Below are 13,394 nucleotides of genomic sequence, written 5' to 3'. Positions count from 1 at the left end.
AGTTCATTGTATTGTCAGATAAATAAAGTTCCAGCAGAATAAACAAATCACAAATACTTGGTTTTACTGAAGTAAACTTTTCTGGAACTGGGGTTTATACAAGCATTAACACTTTTACTCTGACATAGTTAGTTAATACTCTGTGTTAGTTAAAAACAGATACATTAAAAAATAATAATTAAGCAGGTGCCAAAGTAGCCGAAGTAAGCTTTTATAAATGTCACTAATGTGATCTAAATTGACATGAACCTAACAAAATAACTGAAAACAAGAACTGGTCTGAACGAAAACTGTTGCCGCATGGGTTCAGATTTTGAATGTGCAGTTCTTTCTGTGTGTATATGATGCCGTAACTAAGTTTTCAAACCCAGTGTGAACCTGTCAATATATGAGGCCAGTAATAAGCACGACCCACCATTCTTCTAGAGTTAGAGCAGTAGGCTCTAATGTAATTGTAGTCTTTGAACAATGTTAGAGGCAGGAGCGGATCAGAGTTCCATGTGATCAGTGAGCGCTTAATTCGTTTACAGCCAGCTCGTCCTGCGGAGTTTCGTTCACTCTACTGAGTGTACTCTCCTATTACCCCAGTCATAAAAGGATTAGGTTTTGATGCAGCTAAATTTTACTGACAGCCTATTTTTCTAAATCTAAACAGCCTTATTATTATGAATGTTGCCTGCAGGGAAAGCAGCATCAACCCTCTGTGTTTGTGAACAGGGCATGATGATTATTATGTCTAAGCTGTAATCATTTTCTTAGAAGTACAAAAATAGCTAAGCTTTTTAAAAGGTATACGGTTACATGTTTTAGATCAATTAAAGCTTTCTTAGCACATACAATGGGGGGAGGTGGGGATTACACTTCTTTGTGATTAAGAGAACCCTTAAATCACACAGTGGATCTCAAACAAAAGCTCTGTTCACATGTTGCAGGGAATTTTCCTGCACCCGGAGGAAACCAGGGTCCACTGCACCAGCATAAGGTCTGACAATGACTATCAGAATTTCATAACATTGGGCTTTGAATCTCAGCAGTGCTATCGGCCAGTCAGGCGTCTACACAGACATAATTGGCTATGTCTGGGCAAACAACTTAGCTGTTGAGAGGGGCACTTGTACTGAGAAACTGAGTAAGGTTTTGTCCGGAAGGGCATTCGCTGTGTTTGGACATTATGGGAAAGTGCACATAAAAAAAAGTGTTTCTTACATTTACTTTGATTTTTATTTGATTACAGACAGTATGAACTTAAGATATATTTTGTCTGGTCAACTTCATTTCATTTGTTAGTATACATCCATTTTAGGTCTGCAACACATTCCAAAAAAGTTAGGATGGTAAAGCATTTACCACTTTGTAATGTTGCCATTCTACTAGTGATGAAGTGTTTCAGGTGTTAATTTGTCCCATTCTTCCTGCAAACACTTCTTAAGGTGTGCAACAGTACGGGTTGTCATTGTTGCATTTCTTGTTTTACGATTTTTCTCACATTCTCTATTGGGGACAAGTCAGGAGTGCAGGAAGGTCAGTCCAGTACCTATACCCTCTTCTTCTTCTGCCATGCCTTTGTAATGTGTGCAGCATGTGGTTTTGCATTGTCTTGAAGGCATCATATGTTGCTTCAAAATGTACTTTTCTGCATTATTGTTGCCATCACAGAAGTGTAAATTACCTTTGCCAAGGGCACATACACATCCCCATACCATGACAGACCTGTTTCTGATAACTGAGTCTGAATGGTCCTTTTCTTCTTTGGTCTAGAGTATACAGCGTCCGCTCCTTCCAAAACAGATCTGAACTTCTGATTCATCTGTCCACAATACATGTTGTGTAATGGTCCATCCCAGATGCCACAGAGCCTAGAGAACTCGACGCCAATTCTGGACATGGTTAACATAAGGCTTCTTTTTTGCACAGTAAGGTTTTAGGTGGCATTTATGAATATAACTCTGTATTGTAGTTCTTGACGAAGGTTTGCCAAAGTAATTCCCTGCCTGTGTGGTTATATCAGCTATTAATGAATAATGGTTCTTGATGCAGTGCCGTCTGAGGGATCGACAATCACAGGTGTTTAGCTTAGGCCTGCACCCCTTCCTTTATGCACTGAAATTCCTCCAGATTCCTTGAATCGTTTAATGATATTATGCACTGGAGAAATATGCAAATCCCTTCCAGACTTTTTGGTTTTGTTTTTGGAAGAAAACCATTTTTAAGCATTTTAATATCTTTCTTATGCATTTGCTGATAAACTGGAGATCTTTTGTCCATCTTTGCTTCTCTTTGACTCAGCCTTTTGTGGAAACTGCTTTTGTACCACATCATTATTTACTTATTATTTATCATTATTTACTTTGTTTTTACCTCATTACTAGCCATAAATTGGCCCCCACCCAAAATTTTTTTAATGTTTTGCAGGCATAAAATGCAGGAATAGATGTATATTAACAACAACATAAAATTAACTAGACAAAACTGTCTGCAATGAAATAAAAATCTAACTAATTAAACTAAGATTAACATTTTCTAATTTGGTGTTGTATCAGAGCAAAAACAGTTATGTTTAATACATACATCTGGGTACGCTGTATGTTTTACAGGTTTGCATGTAGCATTGCACAACCAGGTGAACACCTTTCATTATCCACAGTTATATAAGATTTTTCATTTCGCCTTCACATAATAATGAACATCTGGCATGCTGGCCAATGTCTGAGCAAACAGTAGTAAAGTTTGTTGCACAGATCACAGAATCTACTGATTAGCGGTAGTTCTCTTAAGGCAAGTTTGTTTTATGATGCGTTTGTTTTACGGCTCTAGACAAAGGCTTCCAACAAATTTTAATGACATTTCATTGGGCTAATTCACGTTGTTTATGAGTGTATTTAGTTGCAACATGTCAACATCTTGTTGCAGAAAATGTTGCAAACACTTGTCACATGGTAGTATGTTCACACTATTGAGTTCTGTATTTGTTTACAGAACAACTATAGGCAATTATTCATGAATCTAAAATAGGTCTCCTATAATCTCTATCCAGGGAAAGGTTCTGTTATAGGTGGATAAGGTCAGATTATTTTAAATATGGGTTCAAATTAAAATCTAGTGCAATAACATATCAGAGCTCAAAATATGTGTATTTGTCAGATATTTATCATTTCCCTGCTCTAACTCACCTATAAGGTATTTTACTCATACTGAATTTGAGCAGCATGAGAAATATGACCTAAATCTGTATGACCTAAAGTTGGGTTAACACATAATTAACCCATTGTGAACCAACTGTCCTTAATTTGCTTCAGCTGTAATTTGTTATATAAGCATCACTCAGAGATGTGTTCAAGGTATGTTGCAACAAACGTTTGAAGCATGACACCTAGTGAAGTAGCTTATTTGCTTTGTTGGTGTACTATTACTGGGGTACTGTATATTTTTTTTTTTTTATTTTTTTTTTTTATGCATTTTCTCCCCTTTTTCTTCCTTTTAGTGCATCCAATTGCCTGACTGCGTCATGCTTCCTCTCCATCAATGCCGATCCCTGCTCTGATTGAGGAGAACAAAGCTAACCCACGCCCCCTCCGACATGTGGGCAGTGTGCCGTATGCATCTTATCACCTACACTTTGACGAGTGCAGTGCAGCTCAGCGTTGTGTACGGAGAGACACACCCTGAGAGCACTCTTTTCTCATCTCTGTGCAGGCGCCAGTCATGAGAGAAAGAGAGAACTCATCCGGCTTAGTCCCGCCCATATCTTAACAACAGGCCAATCGTTGTTCATGTGGCTGTTCAGCCTAGCCAGCAGGCAGAGCTGAGATTCGATACGATGTATTCAAGATCCCAGCTCTGGTTCCAGCATGTGTTTTCAATGCTGCGCTACCTGAGCGGCCCGTTTTGAAATGTTCTTTCTACTGGTAAACAAACGCAATTAATTGTATAATAGATCAATCTTAACAGATATATTTTTTAAATAAATTCAGCAGCACTGTTTTTATAATCACTGGTTTTCTGTTTAATTTTTACTGCTGTGATGTGTACCCTGGGAATGCCAGTTTTACTGTGGTTTAATAATGAATTGGCATTCTGTGCATATACTTAACTGCTATTACCATACAAAGCAGGTAATTTTACTATACAGTTCAACTATACACTATATTTATCTATACAGTTTACCATACAGTCCAACATGTGTTACCAAATGGCAACTTTTTTAAGAACAGTGCATCTTGGGTTTTGCCTAATGCTACGTTGTCAGTGTTTTGTGTGGGGACACATTATGCCAAGCTTTTTCTCAGGTTTAAATGAAAGCCTAGCTTGTTTATTTATCAAACATAGTCTAGATTCTATTACCAATACCCAGAATCAATTCTGGGCCTGTGCCATCATAACGGGATTGTATTTATACAGACACATTTAAACCATCAACTGACTGTGCTACTTTATCATTGTGCCACATAAAAATATGTAATTTTTAGATGTTTTTTTATGAGAGTTTATACACTAAAAAAGTTTAGATATTATTAATAATATCAATATTGATATCAACCTGCATAGGACCAATCTTCCATATGATAACCACATCTGTAAAAAATACATACTGGTTCAATATCCAAACTTGGCATTGTTCTGCATTACTGTCCCAGTGACTGTTGCCTGTGGAAAAAGAAGTACTTACTAGTTGAAGGGTTTTAAGGTCTCTTTGTAATTTTCAATGTCACATATTCCTATAGATTACATAATAATGATAATAATAATAATAATAAATACCTTGTTACCTTGTTTCTCTTTATGTGATTAATAGTATATATTGCTTAGTAAAACAGTAGTAAAACAGTCATGATGGGGCATTTGTAGCCTAGTGGTTAAGGTACTGGACTAGTAATCAAAAGGTCACTGGTTCAAGCCTCACCACTGCCAGGTTGTAACTGTTGGGCCCTTGAGCAAGGCCCTTAACCCTCAATTGCTTAGACAATATACTGTCACAGTACTGTAAGTCGCTTTGGATAAAAGCATCTGCTAAATGCCGAAACTGTAAATGTTTAAAATGTCATGTGGCTTGGTATCAGGTGCGTGGCTGATAATTGTCCTTTTCTGTTTCTGGGTTTTACTAAGGAGCGGCATGTACAAATTTCCCCATGCGTCTGACTGGCACAATCAGGCCATGTATTTGTTAATCTGGATATTTCCAAAAAGCTGTTTATTTCACCCTGAGTTTACTGATTTTGAGCATGTTAACGCATTCAGCAACCCCGTCATGCCCTGTGTGGTGCCTTGGCTCAGGTGTGTGCATGGAGTGTTCTTTAATGTGCATTGTATGAAGATCAATCTTCATGGTTCTAGGGCACTAAGACCCAGCAGTGGCTCCTCTGCATCACTGAAAATCATCAAAGCTTCAAGTTTTCCATCAGAGAGCGTTAAAGCAGGGGAGGCTGCGAATGCGCAAGAGCATCGGTGGCACCAATCTATACACAATGCTGGTGACCTCGCTATTAGGAAAATCTTTTCTACAGTTGGATTAAGACTCTCACTCTCATCATGGAATGTGTACTAACGAGCTTGTACAACTTTCTGGATGGTTTACTGTCGTTTTTATAGAGTAACTGAGCTTTGTAAACTTGGATGCTTTTTTTCATGATTAAACAGGATAAGACCTGAAACATACAAGCTGATGATGGATTTCAAAAATAACACGAAAAAAAGGATTCTGCTAAGGATATGAAAAGAAAACCTAAAAAACACCTTGTGTGCGCATATTGACTGGCATGGATCAGTTCAGCACAACTCCAGTATACCTGAATGGATCAGAAGCGCCGGATGCGCTTAGTTTAGACGCACCAAGCCTCGCTTTCCAGGTGACTTTAGGTTCGATTCTCGGTGCCATTACACTCGCCACTACACTGTCCAATGCCTTCGTGATCGCCACCATCTCCCGATCTCGGAAACTGCAAACCCCGGCTAACTTTCTGATCGCGTCCTTGGCGCTCACCGACCTGCTGGTGTCCGTGTTGGTGATGCCCGTGAGCGCGCTTTACACGGTAAGCCATACGTGGACGTTAGGACAGATCGTGTGCGATATCTGGCTGTCCTCGGACATCACCTGTTGCACAGCGTCCATTCTTCACCTGTGCGTAATCGCTTTGGATAGGTACTGGGCCATCACGGATGCGGTGGAGTACGCAAAAAGGCGCACTACTACGCGAGCGGCGGGTATGGTCGCTACAGCATGGGTGATCGCCATTTCCATCTGTCTGCCCCCCTTCTTCTGGCGCAAGGAGAAATCTGAAGAGGTAACCAGCTGCACCGTGAATACAGATCACATTTTTTACACGCTGTATTCCACCTTCGGGGCATTTTACATCCCCACGCTTTTACTCGTTGCCCTATACGGGAGGATTTATGTAGAAGCTCGGCGACGTATCTTAAAACAGTCGCCTAGAAAGTTTGGGAAAAGACTCACCTCTGCGCAATTGGTGACAAACTCACCTGGATCAACATCTTTAACCTCAGCTGCTCCGTTTCACTGTGACTCAGTGATCAGTGACAGCCAAGTAAAAATCACAGTCTCTGATTCACTCCTGGAGAAAAAGAGGATTTCTGCAGCCAGAGAGAGAAAAGCTACAAAAACCTTGGGCATCATATTAGGAGCCTATATAGTGTGCTGGTTACCATTTTTCATCTACACCCTGCTGGTGCCACTGTGCCCATCTTGCCATTTGTATCCTGAACTGTTTGATTTTTTCACTTGGCTCGGTTACCTCAACTCTCTCATTAATCCCATCATATATACCATGGCCAACGATGACTTTAAAACTGCCTTGCAGAAACTTGTAAGATTTCGATGTTGTGCGTCCTGAACTATTGACCTTCTGTTATAGAAGCATCTTGGTGAAGAACAAAAATGGACATGGCGTTTAACACAGGGCATCATACACTCAATCAAAGAAGAAAGAGGGGGTAGTAGGTGCAAGTTTTCATGTTTTGCTATAGTATGCAAATGTTATGCTACAGTATGTCGGTTAAAAAAAGATTCTATGTACAGGAACGTTATGTTTACCTGGGGCATATCACCAAAAATAATGCCCTTACTGACCCACCATAAACATAAAAAATACTTAATAATTTGCCTTCGTTAACAGTTTTAACCTAGTCAGTGTTAATGTGGGTCCAGGATAAAGCATACACCCTGGACAAGATGCCAATTCACAGCACACACCCATTCACTTATTCACAACCATGGGTATTTGAAGTAGTAAATTTCAATTTTGCATGTTTTAGGGAACCGTGGCAGAATCAGAATATCTGGAGGAAACCCACTGGGAAAACACATAAGAGAACTGCTTACAGACACGCAAGCATTGAACATGTCCTGTGTGGCATCCATTGTACCATGCCACGTGCAACGGATACACGCTTATAAAATTAAAACATAAATGTTGTCAATGTAAATTATCATATTAAAATAAGAAGAATAAGGGTTTGAATACTGAGTAGAATACAAAAAAGTAACCCTGGTGTACCCCTAAAATGGTTCACTTTTATTCCATGCTGATGTCCATTTTAATGATGTCAATCTTTCTGTTCAAATGTCAGAATAAAGTCTTGATGTCTAATTTGTTTTGCATGTTTTATTATATGAACAGTTTTTCAGGGTTAATCACTGGAAAATATTGGCACTTTCAATATACACTGATCAGCCATAACATTAAAACCACCTCCTTGTTTTTACACTCATTGTCTATTTTATCAGCTAGACTTACAATATAGGAACACTTTGTAGTTCTACAATTACTGACTGCACTATTTATTTTTAGCCACCACACAGCAGGTATTATTTAGGTGGTGGATCATTCTCAGCACTGCAGTGACACTGACATGGTGGTGGTGTGTTAGTGTGTGTTGTGCTGGTATGAGTGGATCAGACACAGCAGCGCTGCTGGAGTTTTTAAATACCGTGTCCACTCACTGTCCGCTCTATCAGACACTTCTACCTAGTTGGTTCACCTTGTAGATGTAAAGTCAGAGACTTTACATCTATTGCTCATCTATTGCTGCTGTTTGAGTTGGTCATCTTCTAGACCTTCATCAGTGGTCACAGGACGCTGCCCATGGGGCGCTGTTGGCTGGATGTTTTTGGTTGGTGGACTATTCTCAGTCCAGCAGTGACAGTGAGGTGTTTAAAAACTCCATCAGCACTGCTGTGTCTGATCCTTTCATACCAGCACAACACACACTAACACACCACCACCATGTCAGTGTCACTGCAGTGCTGAGAATGATCCACCACCCAAATAATACCTGCTCTGTAGTGGTCCTGTGGGGGTCCTGACCATTGAAGAACAGCATTAAAATGGGGCTAACAAAGCATGCAGAGAAACAGATGGACTACAGTCAGTAATTGTAGAACTACAAAGTGCTTCTATATGGTAAGTGGAGCTGATAAAATGGACAGTGAGTGTAGAAACATGGAGGTGGTTTTAATGTTATGGTTGATCAGTGTATATGACTTTAATTGAAGTAAATTGTTTTTAAAAAAATTTTAACAATTTGTCACATGTATTTGGCAACCCCAAATTCTTATGTTTAATATGTAAATTAAACATGTTTCTATTTATATTTAACTTTACAGATATTTGTTCACTGTCATCTGGCACTGGCACTTGAATAACCACTAAAGACTTCCCAACCAGAGTTGGGAAGAGAGTTAAAAACTAAAGTCTAATTAAAATCTCTTATCATTACACAGGGGGAAGCAAATACACAAATGAAATTAATAAAAAATGTACAGTATTTACCTTTATAAATCTAATGGTTCTTTATCAGAAAATGTACACATTTACTGTTTAGGGCAATGATTGAAACATTTGAAACAAGTTGTAAATTAGCCCATTACCAAGTGTCACCTTGTGAGAACCATGAGTTTTGTAGTAGTAACAGGGATTAATAGTGTTTCCCTCACATAAGTTCATCTACTGTAGTGTATAATTTGACATACAATTGACATACAGGTAAACTACTGACGTCTTTAATTTTTTAGCTATAGAGTGTTTTAATGTGTACTTAGACATTTTGACTAGGCCTTAGCTGTCACTAATACCTGAGATGAATAGTAAATTAGATATTATACAGTTTGACTGAAGAATTGTATGATTGTTTTGTCTTGAATATATACAGCAGATTCAGAAATTATTCAGACCCCTTGACTGCATTCAAGAGCAAACATGACATGTATTGCATTTTCTGCAAATTTTAGTAAAAGAATGAAACTAAATCATTATGTAAATCATATGGATGGCCTGTGAAATTCTTAGATTAAAAAGAATACAGAAAGTGTATTTTGGATGCAGTTCCTTTTAACCAAGTTTATATGTTTAGCTTCTTCTGGAATGCTGAGGTCCTTATTTGTATGGCTGGATATGCTTGATGAGATTTTGGGGATTTTTTGACCCATTGATATTACACTGCAGGTACAGTAGCCAATACGTGTGCTCACAATAGTACTAGTGTTATTAAGTTTCAGTTAAATACCACTGTAAACTGCTATTATATCATGGCTGCTAAGCAACTGATGCATAATGAAATTAAATGAATCACTTGATGGAATGAAATAAATAATATGTGCATTTATAAAACCCACTCTTCCATTACATATTCCTAACCAAATATCTGAACACAGTAAACTCTTTTCTGACCAGTAAGTACAACAACAGACAGCAATATCAAATGTATTATTAGTGTTACATGCACTGTTTACTTTGCTTTGTTTGCTTGGAAGAGTTATCCTTTATTGATTACCACTAATAACCGAGACCCCACAGTCAGCTGTTTACAAAAGTTAATAAAGCATTAAAGGAAAATGGTAATGTTTTATAATCTTTTTATAGTAGAAATGCCTGTGTAATACCTGAGCTTTTTAAAATGCATTCTTTCTTGTATAGCACCCAGTTGGACTAGCCCACCACCACTAAGATATTGAGTTTAGATCTTAATTGTGCTGTCAACTGCTATAAATTTCTTGCAGTGAATGAGGTACACTGGTAGGTAATGCTGAATGAGATCATATAAAGTCTTAAAGTATTAAAGCTCTAAGTCAAACATTTATTATTTTAGATGTTAAAAATACAGTTGATAGATTTTTCACAAAGAGTAAATAATACTTTAACTGGCAGCAAAGTGAAAAAAGTCAATGTTTTATTATTGAGTGGTGCTAACTTAATGTAGTCAAATTCAGCATCGATCCTTTACACACTGACCTTTGAAGGTGCAACCAATGTGCATAGGTTATTAAAATTGATTTTAGTCCTTTTTTTTTTTTTAAGTAAACACAGTGGGGTGAGGCTCCCTTAAGTAAAACTTGACCCAAGAGGGTAATAACATGGTCACTGGGATCAGGCGCAGTTTTTTTCTATAGACTATATACTGAGGACATGTTTAGATGTTGAGATGTTTAGTAATAATTTGATCACGATGCCCCACCTACAGGTCATAATGTAGGTTTTTTTTTTCTCCAATTTCCCCTGCCAATTTTATCCCCTAATCTAGTCATATTCAATTACCCTGATTGCATTACGCTTCACCTCTACCGATACAACCCTCCACTGCTAAGTGAGGAGCCTCGCAAGAGACACGTGAGCAGTACCGACTGCATCTTTTCACCTGCATGAGGCGAGTTCATATGCGGATCAGCCTTGTGCACGGAGAGACGCACCCTGATCAGCATTATTCCTCAACTTTGCGCAGGCACCATCAATCAGCCAGCAGAGGTCGTAATTGCACCAGTTATGAGGAACCCTGGTCTGGCTTGTCCCACCATATGAACAACTGTCAATCGCTGTTCATGTAGCCGCCTGGCAGAGCTAAGATTCGATACGATGTATTCAAAATCTCAGCTTTGGTGTGCTAGCGTATTTTACTGCTGTGCCACCTGAGCGGCCCAAATGATTCATTTTTCTTGGGAGTTTTAACTGATACCTTTATTAACTGAATACATTGAATTTAGGTGGTAATAAATTCACCAGGTCACCGTGTTAAAATACTTAAGTAGTGAAAATGACCAATGCTTAGAAGTCTACTAGGACATTTCAAAAGTGATAAAAATGACAAAATATGATTGAAAAAAAAACAGAATACAGATTAATAATCAGGTGATGCTGAAGATGCAACATTTTTTGTGTGCGTACCCACATGAAGAACAGATTGCCTCTGTCAGTGTAGATGATTTGTGACTATACTTTAGTTCTACTAATACAGATTATGTGCTACACTACACTTATGTGCTTCAAGGTTGTTCCCATCATCACATTAAGTGGGTGAGCTGGCAGATCTCTTATTATATTAGGCCACTTCACACTGTTTCTATTTGTGTGTGTGTAGGAGAGGAGTTGTGACATTTTTAGACTCACAAGGGGGTCACACCCTAGAAAACAGTTTAAAACCTCTGCTTTGACTTTATACTGTCCCTGCACTTTATACCCATAAAAAAAAACATGCACATCTAATACCAACCAGGCAGGATTTACACCCAATCTAATACAAGTTTAAAAATAAAAACTAGTTATTTTTAAATACATTTTAATGCGAATAAATTGTACACCTAAAAAGTACAGTCAGGTGTAGCTCTTGTTTGGTTGGTCTAAAAACCCTTCAGCCACACTTGGCCCTTTTGTGGAAGGTTTTACTGCAGTTAAAACTTTAAAATGTTAATTTGCTAATTTGAATAAAAAGAATAAAATACAAATATGTTAAATCAATGTTAGGTTTGAGTGTGCTATACACACGCCAGGGCCAAAAATGTATAAATCTAAACATTTATACATAGTATAAATGATTACATTGTGTAATTTCACTGCAATAAAGTTAAGTGTTTTCACATTGAAGTAAAATCAATGTGACTTCTCCTTCAATCAATGCTTTCCCTTTCCTCCATTCAAGTAATTTTCCTGCCTTCATGCTGGCCAAGGAGAGCTGCAGACTAGTGTTCCCTCTTTTTCCTCTTTAGTTAAGCAATTGTCCCCAAATAGATCCATTCCTACTCTATCTACAGCACTTTTTCAAAATCCCTTTTGTCTAAATGTCACAATATTTTGTTTATTTCCCACAGTATTTTGGTTGACCAGTGATATACTATATGACCAAAAGTATTTGGACACCTGACCATGAGCTTGTTGGACATTCCATATCCCATATCAAAAAGAAATGGTATTAAAATAGAGTGACCTCTATGTGAACTTTTAGCTAGAATGAAAGCTAATCTTCTGAGAAGTCTTCTGGGAATTTGTGCCCATTCAGTCCAAAGAACATTTGTATGACTGGGCACTGATGTTGGTCAAGAAAGACTTGACTGATGTTCCAGTTTATTATAAAGCTGTAAAGTCTTTATAGACCTTGCTTTGTGCACAGGGGCACAGCAATGCTGGAACAGGAAAGCGCCTTTTCTAAACTGTTGCTGCAAAGTTAAAAGCATAAAATGTCCTGTATATTATTAAAATAATAGATAGATAGATAGATAGATAGATAGATAGATAGATAGATAGATAGATAGATAGATAGATAGATAGATAGATAGATAGATAGATAGATAGATAGATAGATAGATAGATAGATAGATAGATAGATAGATAGATAGATACTTTATTTATCCCGAAGGAAATTATTGGTCTCCAGTAGTTTAACAAAGAAGCGAAAACTTAAACAAATACAAAATAAGGTAAGTAAGTAAATAAGGTGCATTAATGCAGCATTTGCAAATTGTGCATCTTGTACAAATGTACTCACTACTTTTGCTCTTGTTAGAATTATTAATTCTCTCTATGCAACAATGACTTTAAGGTCAAGTCCCTGCTAATATAAACAGGATATAAACAAAATGCCTGCTCTTTTAACTTCTATCTGTACCATTTAATGAATTTTATTCAACACCTTCAATGAAACCATGTTCCAGCAAATGTTCCAATGTTTCAGCCAATTATCCAGGATGAACTTTGCCAGGGGGGTTCTATTTGCATAGCAGATGCGTCGGCAGGCTTCTCCTGATTATCACAATTGTAAGTCATTTTGAATAGAGGCAGCTATTAAATGTTGTAAATGTTGTTCATCCGTGCAAAATATATACAGAAGGACTGTTTACCTTGCAACAAACAGAAGCTGAAAGACATGCTGGTAATGTTCTGGTACCAGAGAACCACAGGATTTCTTCCTATGTCTTGGTGGGTCAGAGCTGTTTTCACAGCATATTGGCTAGGTAGTCTAATATTTGTATAGCGGATGCAATAAATTGGTACCCTGTCCAGGGTTTATTTCTGCCTTGCTCCCTGTTCTACTGCTACCATGATAGGGATAATAAAACAGTTTAGCTGACATTCCAGAAATTTTAATATTGCTATTTCAAAAAAGAAGTTTGCAGCAGT

The 13,394-nt window shown here is 37.8% G+C and overlaps 1 protein-coding gene across 1 annotated transcript; it reads left to right on the top strand.

The window, feature by feature from the left end:
• The first annotated feature begins 5,753 nt into the window (after positions 1–5,753).
• On the top strand, positions 5,754–6,845 carry htr1b (5-hydroxytryptamine (serotonin) receptor 1B). Its single transcript, XM_063007907.1, has 2 exons — positions 5,754–6,539; positions 6,579–6,845. The coding sequence occupies exons 1-2, from the start codon at positions 5,754–5,756 to the stop codon at positions 6,843–6,845; spliced, it is 1,053 nt and encodes a 350-aa protein (XP_062863977.1).
• Positions 6,846–13,394: the final 6,549 nt, after the last annotated feature.

The sequence above is a fragment of the Trichomycterus rosablanca genome, chromosome 13 (assembly GCF_030014385.1).
Source record: "Trichomycterus rosablanca isolate fTriRos1 chromosome 13, fTriRos1.hap1, whole genome shotgun sequence".
Taxonomy (NCBI): Eukaryota; Metazoa; Chordata; class Actinopteri; order Siluriformes; family Trichomycteridae; genus Trichomycterus; species Trichomycterus rosablanca.
This window is presented reverse-complemented; position numbering and strand designations above follow the sequence as displayed.